Genomic DNA, 17,826 nt, shown 5'->3' with positions numbered 1-17,826 from the left:
CTATCAAGTTCTAACATTTTAACTTTCATTTGTACAAAAAGTCCTAAAATATCCACAGAAAGAATAAAATCCCACCATAGAGAAGCTAAACTGACACAACAAAGGGAACAACTGATTAAGATATGTAAGAACGCTGTGGAAGCAAACTGGTTTCTAGTGTTAATGAATCCTCAGCACACAGACTGCAGCAGCTGGGAACCTCACTGTGACTCGTCTAGGTGAGGCCATGAAACCATGAAAACAACAAAACTCTTCCCATGGACATTATGCAAGCAACCCCTCCAAAATTCTGGAGGTGCAATAGAAGGGATGCTGCAGGGTGCAAACCTCAGATACAGCTGCTACTCATTCAGCACCTTTAAAATGTATCTTAAGTGAAAGAAAGCCAAAGGAGATTGCTGTGTGGTTAGCCCATTGGCAATCATATCTGTTCTGTTACTGCATGACGAGGGAAACAGCTCACAGTGAGAGTTCTCCAAAAGCAGTTTATGGGAAAAGGAGAATTGTGCTTTGCGAATATGTGAGGAGTGGGGAAGAAGAAAGGATTATATTTTACTGTTGACACAAGGTAGGCTGATAGGAGACTTAGAGAAAAATGTAAGATCTCTTTGAAGATTAACTGGTAGAGCTGTTATGAAAGTCCTTAAGGAAAAGTTGGTCCTTAAGCTCAAGCTACACTTCCTCTAGTCCACAGTGAGCCATAAGCACTGAGGTGAGTGTAAGCAGAACTGTGGAGGATGCTTTTACTTCTCGATGCATTGCCTTCACCATGGAATTCCTCTCTGGAGGCATTTATTTCACTGCAACACATGCAGTAGTTTACACTGGAGCAGATAGTCCGGTTTACACCAGGTAGGCTTGCTTTATGCGTGGTATTTTTCCATTGCATTAACTTTTGTACTAGCTCCTGCTTCCATAAACTTGATAGCACGTAGTCCTCCAAAAGATCATGTCTGTAAGGTCTCTATGGAGAAAAATGTCAGTTCTTTGCCGTAATTGCAATTGTTCTTGCCAAACATGGCTTTGTATGGAGCACATACATGTTTTGGAATCTGGGAAACTGAGAATTCAAACATGCAGGCAAACTAGGCAAACCACACAGCAATTAGGACTTGGGAGCCAAGTAAAGCTTACTGTAATTTTTTGAAATCTCTGCTAGTTTTACTAATGGAAGAAAATTAGAAACTTTTCAAAATTTAAACCTGGACAGACAGAAGTGGGAATACAGTGTGATTTAATTTGTGTGTTGTCATATTTTCATTATGAAGAATGTTACAGAACAGGGAGCATTGCACAGCACAGTACTCCCACTTCCACGATTCTTTTATGTTCACTACAGACTTGGCAAGATACTGAAACTGCAGGTTTGAACTCTTAAATATCTTGTAGACGTTAGGAAAAGTTTTGCTTATGCACATACAAATAATCAATTTTGCTTTCCACAGCACCTCTAGCAATGTACGTTTTTAATTTTTATTTTTATTTTGTGAGATAAGGGAAGAAAATTTGTTTCTCTGAAGCTATCTCAAAATGCCTTCGAGAAATTAAGTCCTCTAGTGCTTTGCTCTTTAAAAATGTTTCTAACCAGTGACTTAGCCTAGAGTGTAAATGTAAAAAGAAACAATGATAAAAAAAATTGCAAAAGCAATATGACTGCATCACAAAGAAGTATCTATTAATTTTTGTCGTTAATCTAGGTGCCTTGCAAGATCTTGGCCATTCTCCTTCATTTTTTCTTCCTGAGTGCTTTTGCATGGATGCTGGTGGAAGGATTTCACCTCTACAGTATGGTGATCAAAGTATTTGGGTCAGAAGAGAGCAAGCACTTATATTATTATGGAATTGGATGGGGTAAGCATTTATTTGCTGCTTGTTTCAGTCTCTTCACTGTGGAATAAGATTAAATTCAGAAGCATATGTAAAAAAGTGATCTTATAAAAATGTGATCCAACAGTTCATTTTTTGATTCCTTACTTTCATGTGAAACGTTTACTGCATTTGACTTTTGCAAACTCATAGGACCTGGAATAATGTGAAGCCCCAGTCCTCAAATTACAAACTCAGACACGTTATTTTTGTTTAAGCAGAAGCTCTGGTCTATGTGAAATATGAAAGTTTGCAGAGACTATTAATGACAAGTTGGAACTTGAGGCATGAGTTGACAGGAGTTGGGAACAAGGAACTCACCACTGACTACCACTGATCTGCTAATATCTATTGAGGCTCCTGAGAGATATAACTTCTGTAAAATGAATTTAACAGTAATCAGAGAGACAGGATACCAAATATGCAGAGTTGATTGAAGTTCCTGTATATTATCTTTAGTCCCAAGAGTGCTAAAATTACCTTAAAACCTGCAGTTGTAATTCAAAAGAGCAATTTGAGGAAGGTGATAATATTCTACTTTTATATCCTGAGACAGACTGGGAAAAAAAATGCTTTATTGCCCTGGTGACTGGGTGTAACATACACAGGTTATTGCAACAAAACTTTTCCCAACCAGCCATCTGTAGTGCTGATGATAATGGCTGTGATACTGGAGATTTTGCTGCAGCACTTTGACCTTTACCTGTTTTCCAATCCCTGACAATTTCCTTTTTTTTGAAGACCACCTTAGAATAGAGATTTTGTTCTAAGCTGTCAAAAGATCTAAGCTTCCTTATTTGCTGTCCCAGATTTATCCACAGATAGATACAGTGTAATGTGGCAAAAGGAAATCATACAAAAATAACTTCTTCAAAACAGATGGGAGAATATACTCTTCCCCACTGAGTAAATTAGATCTTTTAAGTATTAGAAAGGAATATACTTATTTGTGTCCATTTAATTTATTGTTAGTCCTTCAAAAACACAAAGCAAATGGATTAGATGTGAAGTTTGATGCTGAAGGAGGGAAACTTGGTAATCTATCTCATGTTCATTTTAGGCTCAGACTGTATTTGGGTTGAATTTAGGGAGAATTCTATCTGAGCAAAGATGGTGCTTTTGGGCTTCCTGTGCCCAGCTGCTCAGAGTTTATGCCCACACTGCAGGCTGTATTTTGATTCTGAGATTGGGAGGCAGCTTTAAATTAGCAGGCCCAGGGAGCTGGACAACTCAAGCTACAGCAGCACAGGGAGGTGTGTGGAATTGTTTGTCCCGTTTAAAGGTGACACTGTATTGTGCTGGGACTACAGAGACGCAGATGACGCCGCTCCTGTAGATCATCGGCCAGAAGCGTGTACTAGAACACTTTCATCTGATCCTGTGCTCTGGAATGCATGGTCTATTGCATCATAAATATAGCAATTCTGGGCAGAATTGGTGAGCATATTTGTAGCATCTGCTAACCGAGAAAACTTTCAGATACAGTCAAGAACCATAACCGTAATTCTCTCATGGATGGTAACCAGTGCCAGCGCAACATCAACATTTCCTATTATGGAGGCAGGCTACATGGCTCTTACACAATTATTTCTGACAAAAGATTAAGCAAACACATTTACTTTTGTGTATAATATATAATCCATATGAATTCTTCAGTCCAGAATAAATCTTACTATCCTCCTAGGCTAAATATAGTTTTATTTCAACTTCTATGGAATTATTGAAAGATTGGTTCTTAATGCAAAAAGGGTCTCATTTCACTGTAACAGAACCTTGATGCTGCATACGTTGGTATCTACTATTTAACACCCTGTCAATGCAAAGAAAAAGCAACCACTGCACTTTAGGCTGCAGAACGTTTTACTACCCCTGTCTTAACAGGCCTTTTTATGCAGATGACTGCCCTGTGTTTCATCTGCCTAAGTTTTATTATCTTCTAAAAGAACTTTGTATTTAATTTTCCTCTTCGCTGCCATTTAAAATTGATGTCACAGTAAATCCTTTGTATATCTGGCTTTTGGGAAAAAAAAACTGCAAACAGAAAGTGTAGAGGAGAGTTAGACACATGTATTTTTGCTTCTGTGACGTGTAGGCAGAGCTTGCTTGTTGAAGGAAGACAGCATCAGCAGATAAACAGTGCCAACCAACAGTGTCTGTGGTCAGGGATGTGAAGGCATAGCCCAGGGACTGTTAGTCCAGGTAGTCCACAAAACCAAGGCAGAGCAATTTTCAGCAGACAGCCTTACATCAGTGCACAATTGCTATGTTGAATACTCTTGGTTTTGTTCGAATACATATGGGATTCTCCTTTCTTAAGCAGACAGATGTAAACTAAAATTTTGCCTTCCCTTAGTTCTTACACAAATATGCTTTTGAGGAGTAAGTCCGTATTTGGACAAGCATGGGAGAACAGGAGCAAGTTCCAAGGTTGTTGAAATCCTCCCAGTGAATTTCAAAGTGGAAGACCAAACAACGCCTGCGGATGCTGCGTCTTCCCCATTTCTAATGACAAGGTGATTCCAGGCACAGGCGTTAAAGAGCAAAAGTACTATTTCAAAGAATAGCTGTTCTACAACTACAAGAAAGTTTTGCAGAATTTTGTGAAGATGATGAACAAGATTACGAGAACACTCAATAAGTTTAAGCAGAAATTGCTTGTCAGAAAATTTTGTAAAAACCTTATGCAGAAACCCTGAAGAATTTAAAAGAAAATTGAAACCTCAGGCTATCACGTATAATACTCTGTCTGGGACACGGTTATTAAATTCCACAAGATGACAGAAACCTAAACCTTCACATTTTATTAAATCATATAGGGATTAACAGACAATCATTTAATATTTAAAGGGATGAGGTTTCCCTACATTCAGAACTGCTGGCAAAAAAGCCCTCATTCCCTTTCCAGCTCCCTGCCTGGAAAGCTGTGTTAAGTGGCACAACAGGACAGTGCTGAGGCCAGCAGCACACAGCCATCCCTGGCAGCAGGGCCATATTCATCTGCCTCTGGATAATCCCTGCGTAATCCCATCAAGCACTCTTCCACCGCGCAGGATGCTGCATACAGGAGCTGTCAAAAGCTATCTGGAAGCATCATCTACTTTAAGCTCAGAAATCTTGCAGGGCTATTACATATTTATATTAAAATAAATCTTGGTCTGGCACCTGAGCGGGATCCTAATTTGCTTTGCTCTATTCATAATTGTTTCTCAGTGTTGAGCCAGTGTTCTAGGCCACTAAGGGTCACTGTTTCTGTCTTCTCACCTGCTAGTCCAGTATCCCTGTAAGAAACTCATTTGTTTCTCAATTCTTGAGCAAGGTGAGCTTACTTGGGGGGAAGGTGGTAAAAATAAACTTGGTATTCCTCCACAGAATACCACTGTTCAAATAGTGAGAGACAGAAATCATACTAAGAAAACCAACTGAAAAAGCTCTATGATTCTCACTGGAATTAGCACTAATTCAGTTTACTTGTTAAATTAGTGCTTTACTGAAAAGTCATTTTGTTTGTCCAGCATTAATTGATTAAAATATATTGCATTCAACAGCTGCAGAAGGAGTTAGACTTAATTCTAAAATTGCTCTGAGTTGCTCTGTTGTCCAAGCAAAGTTTGGCTGAATTTGCAGGGTTTACTGGAACTATCATGACCTCTGCTTTTTCACAGGCTGCCCGCTGGTGATTTGTGTAATTTCTGCAACATCGTCCTTAGACAGCTATGGAGAAAGTGACAAGTGAGTATGAAAATATCGCCACATCTGGTACAGGATGGATAAAAAATCTGCGGGAGAGAAAAACTCGTAGGTCTGTGAGCAGGGCTGCAGCTCTGCACCATTCTGGATGTTCAGGAGGATGGGTGCAGGTCACTGCCTCTGACAGTGGGCACCCAATGGGAGCACTCTGCTCATCATGTACAGAATAAAGCCGGGGCTGAAGCATTTCTGACAAGATGAGAATTAACTCCAGTTAAAGATGTTCAGCTTTTTGAAGAAAACGGCAGTTGAGCATCCAGAGATTTAGAACTGATATTTAAAAAACCGAAATCGAAGTTCTTCCAATCTAAGTTGGAAAAAGTAAAGCAAAATTATCTGAGAAAATACCACAGGATTCAATCCTGCCATTGTGTAAGTGAAAGTTTTGGAGCAGGTTGTTTGTTGTGTGTGGTTAACTGGCTTACATCGCCTGGGCAGTAAGAAAAATGTATGACTGTGTTTTCCCACCTCCTGCTCATCCCCAGCTGAGCAAGGCAGAAAAGGCTTAGGTTTGTCTCTTGCTACAAAGCAGTGCCTTCAGCACTGGAAGGAGTGGATGCAGGAACAACAAATAACAAATGAAACCTTTCCCTTCTTCCTGTCTTTCTGCCCCTAATGCTATTTGAAGGCCTGCTGAGGCAGGTAGCTGTCCCTGACTCTTTGGAAGATGCAAATCTAAATAAGATTTTGACTCAGAATTTGAGGGGAAGAGGAGCTTCCTATTGATACTCTCGCTTTTAAAATTCATCAGTGTTTTTAAACTTACTTTCAGTCTCTTTTTAAATCAAGAACATTACTTATTAAATGTTTGTGTGTTTCATCTAAAATCATTCTATTTTTCTCTGCAGCTGCTGGCTTTCCCTAGAGAATGGAGCAATCTGGGCTTTTGTGGCACCGGCGTTGTTTGTAATTCTGGTAGGTAAACACCTGGCTGCTGGTTTCATACTGGATGTCTGTCAGCCACAGAGCAGAACACAGCTGGAGGGTGTTTGAAGCTGTTGCTTGTAGAGAACTCACTTTTCTGGGTGAAAGTCGAATGCCCGCAGTGAAGATGATGTTCAGGAGGGCTTGCAAGCAGTCAGCAGCTGGCAGAAATGCAATAAACCAACAGCCTGAGCTCTCACCTCTCTGGGGAAGGTAACAAGTGGCCTCCACATCTGCCTTCTTACAGTGTCTTTGTGCTTTTCTGCACTGGGTGTTTGATGTTGGTTGTGGCAGTTTGTTGGGCTGACTGAGACAGGGTTAGGACAGGTTGGCTACCGGGACACCTTTCAGCTGCAATGAACACCATCTTTCCAGAGGAGCATGCACATTCATGGCTGCAGTACTGGGACATGGATGCCCTACAGCAGTTTAATTATACCTACACATTAAATTACAGTGCACTGCGGCTCAATCATGATGATTGCTTAAGGAGTCAGGGGTCTGTAGGGATTAAGTGGAAGATTTCTCCTCCTACAGCACTGTTTCCTTTGAAGTTACTGATCACGTTGTCTATGATTTTTGCTGCAAGTTATAATGCAAGAGTAAGAACATGAACATGGAATAGATCCACTGATCTGAGAAACCAGGATGCCTTCAGAGCTTTGCTAGATTTGAAAGGTATGACCCCAAATCTAGTCCAGCATGTTGTGGCACTGAAAGAAGGTCAGGTAAAATAAGATCCTGACTACTTGTGTGGATGAGCATCAATCGGAGCCAGTGCCTCTGCCCTGTACTTCCCCAAGAAAGACAGGATTTCTGCAGAAAGCACAAACACATCCCCCGATTTCTCTGCACAGAGAAACCCCTCAGGACCTGCTGACAGAAATCCAGCCAAAGAGAGAGCTGTAGATAAAGTAGTGCAGTAAGTGCTAGTGTTTGCCATTGCACTCTCTGTAACTGTCTGGGGAGCAGGAGGTGGCCCTTTGGTTGACCAGTACCATCACAGGTAATTTTATACTGCACCTGTGTTGACATTCTAACATTTGCCATGGAGACAACAATACCAGCAGCTCTTAGCCCAGTGTCTTCCACTCGAGATAGAGGCTCTGAAATCGAGGCTGTATAAACATATATAGAAAACACTGGAAACAGTTGCTATGTCAATGTGGCAGAAATTGCCTCATGTTAGCGTTTTAATGAAATGATTAATGGCAACAGTGGAAAATCCCTGTGCAGAATTTCTTTCACCTGAGGGAAAGCATAAACATGTAAATAAGAAATGTTGGTCACAGGATTAGAATTGGCTCAACGGCTCTGAACTGTGTTTATTGTCTTGTTCACCAGTACCTTTGACCTTCCGTATGTGAGTTTATGTTCAAAGATGTGTGGATATTGATGACTGGAGAGCAATTAAAATAATGTACATCCCCTCTCACATTAGCATTTGCTTTCTGGATGCTGTTCAGCACCAAAGGAGGAAATGACATGCAGCCTGTAAAATCAAATCTTTCCCAGCAGCTGTCCAAAGATGATACTAATCAAATCATGCTAGATAGTGAAGCACTTACTCACCTGAGTGAGCACAGCCTTCAATAATTTGCATTCATTGCTGCTTGCCAATGAACGTAAGGGCTTAACTATCTGGCTATCACTTATGATATATAATATTTGTGCAGCTCAAGTTATATTCTTGTAGGAACGCAAACATTTTGCAAAAGAGAAAGAATGAGCTCACAAGGTTGATTCACGTAGAGCAATTTGTTAAATAGTCTAAACCCAGTCTCTCTGCGCAAAATAGCAGCAAGCTGGCTGACAAATTATTCTCTCTGGGCATTGAATATACTAGATGAAAAATACGTTAGTGCCTATAGGGAAATAACAAGGCTAAACACTATTTTGTGCGTGCATGCGTGCCTCTGCTCTTTAAAGAGAAAATTAGCCATTAGTTGTGTGAATTAGTGTTTAGCTCTGAAAATATGCCTCAAAAAGCTGCTTTTGACTACTTTCATCCACAATTTATCTCAGCCAAGAAAAAGGATTATGCTGTGAAGAAAACAGGGGTCCTGCTCCTTTCAGCTCCCACTCGCTAGAGAATAGGCAGACCCAGCCTGCTTTTGTCCTGCTGCAGCCTTGCAGTCAGTACAGACAGCACGGAGCCTTAAAACAGAATGATGCGGTAGGAGTGTGACTGGGAAAAATATACTCACACATACTTTTCTGGGGAGTAATCTGCAGCTCCTCCCAGCCATTCCCATACCCAAAGTTGAGGAATATGAGGAAAGAAATAGTGCCTTCCATGTGTAGGTCTTTGGAATTCTACCTGCACCTTAAGGTTTAAGGATCCGCTTCAGATCCCCCTGCCCGAAGCCACAACACCAAACCTCAATACCATCACTGTAAGCCAACCTAACCTCAGCCAGTGTTGAATGCCTGGGAAAACATGCCTTCAAAGCCAAACAACAACAACAACAAAACAAACAAACAAAACTTGACGAAGCACCTGAATTCTTGGAACAAGACAGTAAGAGCTTTTGGCAGAAGGCTTTGTTTGTTATCAACCATCTGCTACCGTGGTTTGTTTCCATAGATATGGCAGAATTAAGGAAATTCTACGCAAAGCATCTGTGTGTGCAGAGCAGTGGGTGTGCTACAGTGAACAGTCCATTGCTGGAGGAAGATTGGGTTGTGATTGCAAGTTCCTTCTATTGTTTTCTCTGTAAGCAGTTACTTGCCTGGTGATTTTTCACAAGTCTTTCTAATAAACAGCATTTTTACGGACTTAAATGATTTTCAATAGCATACTGCTAACATAATTCTGTGCCGTAGGGATGTTAGTCTTGTAACCAGTGTCTGCAGATAGGACACCATGAAACTTGAATCTCAAGCTGAGACTGCCATTGCTGGCTTCAACTAGTGCTTGTTTATGAGTGTTAAGCACATTGAAGGAGGTTTCCTCCTTTTACACCTGCTGCTCATACATGTTTAGTAAGCTCTCTTAGCCTCATGGTCTTCCTTTATTCATTCCTTTATATACCAGTGCAGAACTGAGCTCGTTTTTGTATGTTGAATTGTATTGTGTGAATCTGCTCTGCAGATGGGCCCACTGATTTAGAACTGGCAATTTGTGCCCTTTATTAGACACCATTTGTCATGGGAAAAAGTGGCAGAACTGGACTGATGACGTTTAAAGGTGCTGAAATAGTAGGATTTCTTCAGTTATTGAAATCAAGCACATAAGTGCTGTGGTGAAACAGAGCACAGACAAACAGATCACAGCAGCAAAAGCTACTCTTTTTTTATTAGCACTCAGTTATAGGTCAATTTAATATTTTAAAATTGAATTTATTCATTATTTTAAAATTAAATTTCCTCTCAGTTAACCAACAGAAAAACACGAAATGATTTTTAGAACAATGGGACAGACTGTAAGAAATTAAAACTGAAAGTTATGTACAAGAAATCTAAAACAACTTGAAGTAGTCTCTATGGCCTGTATTTGGTCTGGGCCATCGGACCAGCATTGGCAGGTGAGATATGAGGCTTTCCAAAATCATTCCCCCAGTTTTGCACATCTCTGTGTATGGAAATGCATCACACTCCCTCATTTCTGATGTGACCTGGCAACGGGCCGCAATTCCAACAGCTTGCAGTGCTACTAATGATGCCATGGCAGAGATTAGAGTAACTTGTGCTGTCAGAGAATATGTTAAATCTCAGACCTGAAGAAACAATTATAATTCCCTGTACCACTGTCCAAAACTGAAGTGGAGCTTAAAATAGTTTATGGTTTCAGAGGAAAGCTGGTCAATAGATTTAATTAAGGCAATATGCTTAATCCATTTTTAAAAATTTTATTTCCTCTGTGCTGCCAAGCCTCTTCTTGGCCAGGATGTAACATACCACAGCAGAAGGTTTTACTCGCGGGATTTCTGCACTGCAGTAAAGAAACAACAAAAAATCTCATGAGACCTGGAAGGAGTCTGAGTGAAAGCCCTGAAAAAAAAGTGAGAAGTACTGAAGTACATTTCATCACTTCTGTCATCTCACCGCATTGTTTGCTGCATTCGTGCTGCTCTTCCAGTGAGAAGCTCAAGAAATCCCACTGGGACAGCTGAGAAAAGGCATCAGGTGTTAGAACTGCTGATAGTTTGGCTCATGCACTTTGTGTTTTTCCGTGTCCAAAAATCTGACCCAAAGACGTGTTGGCAAGAAATATTCACATTGAAAGAGTTCTTTTTACTCATTTAACTCTCTGCTGATCTGACAATGTTCAGTCAGGTGAGGTTAGCCAGGTTGTCACCAGAGTGAGCCACAGCTCCCTGATGCCCTGGGATCTTTCCATGGGCTCTGGTGGGTTCTGGATGGAGCCTGCCACAATGGGAAGTGGCAGCTCCTGCTGATTTCACAGAGTTGATAGTTCCTGAGGTCAGACCAGCTGCCTTGAAAGGAGTCCTATGAGTTAGGAAACGTGCTGTTGTTATTAGCTGTGCTTGAAAAGTAGAATGTAGTCAGTTCCATGTTCCTGTGTTCTTTTAAGGCAAAATAACTGCAACTGACAGGAAGTCTGGCCTTTCAGAAAAGTAAGACAGAGGAGCTTAAATACAGTTTTCTTATCTAAATGTTTGTTCTCCCACTTTGAACATTCTGATATATGCTAAAACATAAGGAGTGCTTCCTCGATTAATCATTCCGCTATTAAAGTTGTTAAGCATTTATTTCAAATGCCAAAAAAATCCCTGGGAGGAACAATTCAGTGGCTGTATTTTGATTTTGGTTTCTCATTTAAAGACAGTGGAAATACCTCCATGCTTTGCTTACTGAAACATTAACAAAAGAAGACATTCATAGTTACCCTGTTTATTTAGACTGAGTGAGATTACTTTAATTTCTCAAAATATCTAAACAGAAATTTTCAAGTGGTTTAGGAAATTTAAACATAGAACTTTGGGACTTGAGCATAAGGGTTGGTTGTTAATTTCACAAGTACCTTATTTTTATCAGCAGCCAGATCACAGGGCTTCCTTCACATCTTGTAAATAATTAGCGAAAGCACCCTGGCAGGGATATGATTGCACTGACTGCACAAGGGGAGGAGCTCGAGATCTTAAATTTCAACTTTATATAAGCCAAAATGTAAAGGAAATTCATTTCCATTTTCATTTATTTTTACATAAGAAATTAAAATCTGGAAATGCTAAGCTGTTTGTGCTGTAGCAAACCATCTAGTTTCTGTCCCCATGGAGACCATCTTGCTTGTAGTGTTTTGATAACCACTTCTTGAGGTTCCTGTCCAGTTTGAGTGAAAGTCTGCAAGAATCTGAGTATCCCTTCGTTGCTGCTTGTAGCTCTTCTCGACTTTGGTAAGATGTAGGAAATTCAGAATTTAAGGAATGAAGTTTCATCCTTTCATCTTGGCTTCACTGGAATTTATTTTTTCAGTTTTTTTAAATACTTATGCACAACGTGCATATTTTAAAAACTGCTGTGCAGAAGGTAAAATCGAGTACAATTTGTCCAACAAGAATTAGGAATGGAAGTAAGGGCTGGGGCTAAGTGCGAGTGAGCTTGGCAGGAGTGCTGTTTGCAGTCACGGGAAAAAAGGTTCACACAGCAGTTGAACTTGAGCTGTCAATGAGAAATCTGCAAGGAAGTGTCAGATGAGGAGACTGATACTTGGGATAAAAGACCAAACAGGGCTGGTGAAAGATAATTTGCCTGGGAAGAAGTAAAGGATACAGAATTCCTGTGAAATTGCCATGAAGAGCCGCAGAGCATTGCTTGGTGGACATGAAGCAGAAAACTGGAGAGTTTGGAAGAGGAGAGAAAGAAGAGAAAGTGCAACTTGTTCATATTCATCATTTGCTGCTTCAGTCAACATGCATATTTAGCATATAAATGGGTTTCTCAGAAATGCGTGTTACTGCCTCAAAGTGATGCTAAAAATATTTTCAATATATGATTTGGTGGAAATAGGGAAAATGATCACAAGAGCATTCAATTTCACTTCTTATTAATCTCTGTAAAACCGACTGAACAACGAATATACTTGTAATTGAAAAGCAGTTTTGTTCTACATGGAATTCCATGGATGGGCTAAAAAGCCATGGCAGAAACGAACTACCACATCCATCCTTACACTTTACAGTAGGTGGTAATCTGCCCTTAGAAACCTACAAGAAGTGGTCATGAAATTTGAAAAATGACACAAAAACAATTATCACCAAACTTAATCATTTTTAACTCACCCCCTTGCTACCCAAATTAGAAAATTTATTTTAAAATGTATTATGATGGTTAAGTTTTTGCTGAGCAGTAGTACTATAATGAATTCTTTTTATACGCTAGTTTAAGAGAGCTTTGTTCTTTCCTTTTTCTCGATGCTAAATATCAGCTTTGTAGCTGATGTCTAACTTTGGACAGAAAGAGGGGACGTGTCTTTCACCTTCACAGTCTCTCTCTCCTTTTCTTTTTTCTTCAGACCTAAGGTCTCTGCAAAACAAGGCAGTCTTTGCCACATCTCCTTAAAATGATGAAGATTTCTTTCTTTCTTCACCTGTGACTCCAGAGCAAACTTCCCTTTGTTGCACCTTTTCAGTGTTAGGCGTTTCAAGAATTCCTAGGTTTCTGGTGGGAATTCTTTTCATCCCCGACATCAAAACATGCAGGGTTTTTGAAGAGCAGAGTTCAGGCTTAACATATTTTTCTCATTTCTCGTTTAAAATAATCTCATGCTTAAGCTGCAAGCAGACTTTGGTAAGAAACAAGAATTATACGTTGTGAAGTCTAGTGAGAAAGGCGTTTTCTGAAGCCTGTGCATATGAAAGGACAAAACTGAAGAGCACACAGACACAGACAGGCTCCTGTTCACTGAAGTTCTTGTCTAATTTGTCACCTGGCAGTACGTTATCAGAGTATTTAATTGTAGAGTGAGGATCCTGAACACTGTAGTTGTGAATCAGTGTGTCAGTCTGGCCTCATCTGAAAGAAGAAAGCTGTTTCTGAAGAAAGAAAAAAAACACAAGCTGCCACAAGTACCCACACTGGGGAGAGGGAAATCCATTGACAAACGTCAAACTATACCAGTCCAAAACTGGAAACCTCTCTCTTTCACCAAATAAAAGCAGCAGGGAAAGCTCCTATTTTCTGTTGCATTTGCAGGGTACATTCTTAGGGCACTCTGTACCTCTGACACAGTTCTGAATTTCCTGACCAAGTTTTGTTTCTTCTTCTTCAGGTCAATATTGGCATTCTCATTGCTGTTACAAGAGTTATCTCAAGAATCAGTGCAGATAACTATAAGGTCCACGGGGATGCCAATGCCTTCAAGTAAGTTTCTCATATTTGAATTCTGCTGTAACAAGTTAGTAATCTCCCATGTCACAGCCTAGGGACATGTATAATGGTCTTCTCCTAGGACACTGATACCATTCCTTTTTAATAAAAAGCAAATAATGATAAAGGCAGCATATTATTTGCTTGAATGCAGCCAATTAACCTATATTTTATGAAAGCCAAATGCAGCATGGGATGAAGCCTTTAGTTTGGCATGAGCTAAGCTGTTTTTCTGCTTATTACAGTCTCCAGCATTTGCTGATTCATTATTTTCCTTTTTTGTTAATGGAGATTTTCCTCTTACAGCTATTTTTAAAGATAAATCTCGCAAAGTATGATTAATCTGTACTTGGGTATTGCAACTATTCCATTCTTTCAAAGGATAAACTTGTTTCTAGCCCCGGTTTAGCAAAATATTGAGGCATATGCTTATTTTTAATACTCTCTTGATACTGCAAAGCACAGAGACTTACACTGGATTTAAATGTGTTCTTAAACTCAACCATGTCTTTATATCAAGGTGCTTTGAGCCCCCAGGGATTGTGACTTCTCTGAGTGTATCATTTTTTAAATACTGTGCTATTGAGGCTAGAGGGGAAATTCAAGGTAGATGCATTGCTGCATCTGAGTATGTAAGGATAAATTCTGATGTCTAAAGTCTGTGGGATTATACGTGGCTAAGTAAGAGGACAACTTAATATATTGAATTTAAAGTAAGATGCTGAATGTTACATTTTGTGTTTTACCTCCTAAAGACATTTTAGTCCAAATACAAAAATACACTGTGTATATCTCAAGCAGTTTATAGCTTATAGGGTAGAGGAAGGATGTGTTGATGGTTTGTGCTTAATGTTTCTGAGTCACAGGCTATTGTGTGATAAGGTGCGGCGCCACTGATCTGAATTGGTGTCATAAGGCATCATTTTTATGCTCTAGTTACTTATGTAGTTTTTAAAATGCCATTAAGTTTACGATATTGGTGACAGATACCTGATAGAAGTTAGTTTACTTATTGTACACTCACCCACAGGAGAAGAAAAACAGTAAATAAGTCTACACAAAAATCTTTACAATAATTACATTGCAGTAAAATGAAAAGACTGGGAATTAAAATAACTTTCAGATTTGGATGAGTCTCTGTGACCTTCAGAAATATAAAGGAAATACAGAACTTTGGGAAGCAAATAACTGCATATTGTCAATGACAATTTGAATCCATTGTCAGAATTACGAAAACAAGAGAAGATCCACAAACAGGAGCTACACAGATGGCTCTGTGCACTTAGGTGTTTCCTTGCTTGTGTTATGAAGAGCCGATTCAATACACACTGTACCCTGCGCACCATTCTCTCTCTCCCTCTCTCTCTATATTTATATAAAGCTATGTATGGATAAATAAAAATGTTTCAGGATAGTTGTTCGAGAAATAAGACGAAATGCATTTACAGATTGCTAGCTTAAATATTAACAGCTAGAGATCGTGAATGGTAGAGCTCTGCACTGAAAATGTGAAGTGTCTGCGCGCCTTAAGCTGATGCTCTTTGTGTCAAGAATTTTGAAAGTACAGTTCTAGGATCTGATCTAATAATTAACGAGGTGTATGTGACAACAATCATGAATAAGCTTTTCTTCATAAAAATAAATTGATTAAATAAGATATATCGAAAGGTAGACAGAACAGAATAGCTCTTATTCTGTAGATACCATTACAGAAATGGGTCCTCAGAAACTTGAAAGGAGAACAGCATAAATAGCTGTACAGATCAGATCTTAGAGATTGTTAACAACCTGATTCGTCATAGCAGCGAGGGAGCCCAAATTAGAATTTCTTGTACAGCTGATGCCATGGAAAAAGTAACTGCTGTATCTGCTGGAAAAAAAAGAAAAGAAAAAGAAGGTCTTTGTAGCACTAGATTTATTTTCTTGTCATCAGTACTCTTTATACAGGTGAGAAGAGTTTGTGTCTGGTGTGAAATCATTCTGCCCACAGTACTGTCTTCCAAAAAGGAAGAGAACAAAACAAGAGTGGGCTCCGTTCTGACAGCTGGTTGGGAAATGTTTTTTGCAGTGAAATTAAAATGCCTGCAACCACTGAAGAATCATAGATGTTGATTAGAGACTGTTAACAAATGAGAGTGGATAAGCACAGCAAAATGAATCAGTGACAGAGAGCACAGAGATAACAGAAAAACGCAATAACCCTGCAGTTCCTGTCAAGTTGCTGTCAGCAAGAACCACAAGGTGGTTTTTGAATCAACAAGTGCAATTGGCTTAGGGAGAAATCCATGAAGATCACAAACTGCACTGTGCATCACAAGCCTTAAACAAAGGGCCTGTCAGGCTCCCATTTGGGTAGGACCATTCATTTGACATTAGCTATGGGGGAAAATGGAATATGTTAGAATGAATTTATCAAGCTTTTCTTGGAAACATCTAAATTAATATGGCATAACATGATTTTGGTGAGACAGGAATGTACTTTGTCACGGTGTCTTAGTTCTTTGCTGTAGCAAAGTGTTTCATAGGGAGGAAGGGGGTTTTTGGGGCTGCATTCACTGTTTTGTAAAGCAAAAGACAAAATAAAGAAAATGAGAACTGCTCAATCCAATAAACTTGAAAGGGAAAGAGAGATTTCAATGCATTTTTTTCAAGCTAGAATGAAATTTATATGGAAAGCGCAACAAGAAACATTAAGTTTCTGTCTGCAACAATTTAGATGATACAGTGGGGGCTTTAAGGTTGCAAGTGGTAACGAACCAAAAGGCGTTGCAAAACTGCCCAAGGAGCATCTAAAGTGCTGTGATAGGAGTGTTAAGAGAGGTGCTGGCTGTCTCTCCTTGGTAACTCAGGCCAATATTTACATCTGCTGTAAGCACCTAACAGACCTCACCCTTACAGCTGCTGCTGAGTTCAAGCAAACAGCAGTTGCAGGCATTCAGGTTTGGAAACCTCAGCCTGCATGTTTACAGAGCTGGCCCACCATCAGGCTTGTCTCTCGCCAGGCTTTCTGGCTGAAGGAAGAGTTCTATCACATTGAAGAGCTCTGGCTTCCACTTTAGCTGGCAGCCCAGGTGGGAGAGCACCTCAAAGCAGAAACCTGCTCACCTGCACTCCCTGATCACTGGACAAATGTGTGTTTCTGTCCTGCAGTCCTTGTCTGCTTGACACGCGTGCCTTAAAGGTTCTGCTTTCTCCTCAGTGAATCTGAAGGAAGCCCAGGTTGCCTGGCTCCAACACAGATACTCCCTGAGCACCAACAAGCCCAGTGTCATAACTCACACCTCGAGGTCGTCAGGCCATGACTGAGCAGAGGTTACTTTAGGAAACTGTCAGAACAAAGATGGAGTTATGATCCACGATGATATCAATTAGAGAAGACATTTATTGTAAGAGAAGTGTTAGTGCTGCAGTGTATTTAGTTTCCCTAAAGATTAAGTTACTTGGCAACGCGATTGGATATTATGAACAAGGACTTGTTTCTCTTGGCAACAGACATCAATAAGCTGATGTAATTATTTAGAGTAATTGTTCCTGATTTTCTGTGTGGCAACGGGTCCTCTTAAATGCTGACTCAAATATGACCACAGAATTTGCATCAGGATGAGCCACTGCTCAGCTCTGAAGGCAGCTTCCATCAAACTTCATGTTTAAAAGCCAAAGCAGACAAGGAAAGCGTTAACAGCATTTCTTCATTTCTACATAAAATTAATTAATTCATAATCCTCCTAATTCACATTCCACCCAGAATAAAGTGCTGTACATTATGGGCTGATTGACCTTTTCAGGTTCTGATGTTGCTTGTCATAATGAAGATGTCAGGCAGAATTTTGCTGACCATTTTCCCAGTTTTGGAGATACAGGCAGATGTGGACATGTTTCTATTTGTAGTTTTTTAAAAGAAAATAATAATACCTCCAACATCAGATATAAACTGAAAAAGCATTCAGGAGTGAAGTC

General features: G+C 39.8%; 1 protein-coding gene across 1 annotated transcript in view; it reads left to right on the top strand.

Moving 5' to 3' along the window:
• The window catches only part of ADGRD1 (adhesion G protein-coupled receptor D1), a gene marked incomplete at both ends in the record, with an annotated part of 118,414 nt that overhangs the window by 81,425 nt on the left and 19,163 nt on the right, over nt 1-17,826 (top strand). The window contains 4 exons of the mRNA XM_079543647.1: nt 1,698-1,851; nt 5,529-5,595; nt 6,462-6,528; nt 13,772-13,863. Coding sequence (XP_079399773.1) covers nt 1,698-1,851; nt 5,529-5,595; nt 6,462-6,528; nt 13,772-13,863 — 380 coding nt within the window. The remainder of the gene's footprint in view (nt 1-1,697; nt 1,852-5,528; nt 5,596-6,461; nt 6,529-13,771; nt 13,864-17,826) is intronic.

Source organism: Tetrao urogallus, assembly GCF_951394365.1.
Source record: "Tetrao urogallus genome assembly, chromosome: 17".
NCBI lineage: Eukaryota > Metazoa > Chordata > Aves > Galliformes > Phasianidae > Tetrao > Tetrao urogallus.
The sequence above is the reverse complement of the archived record's forward strand: the minus strand, read 5'-3'. Positions and strand labels throughout refer to the sequence as shown.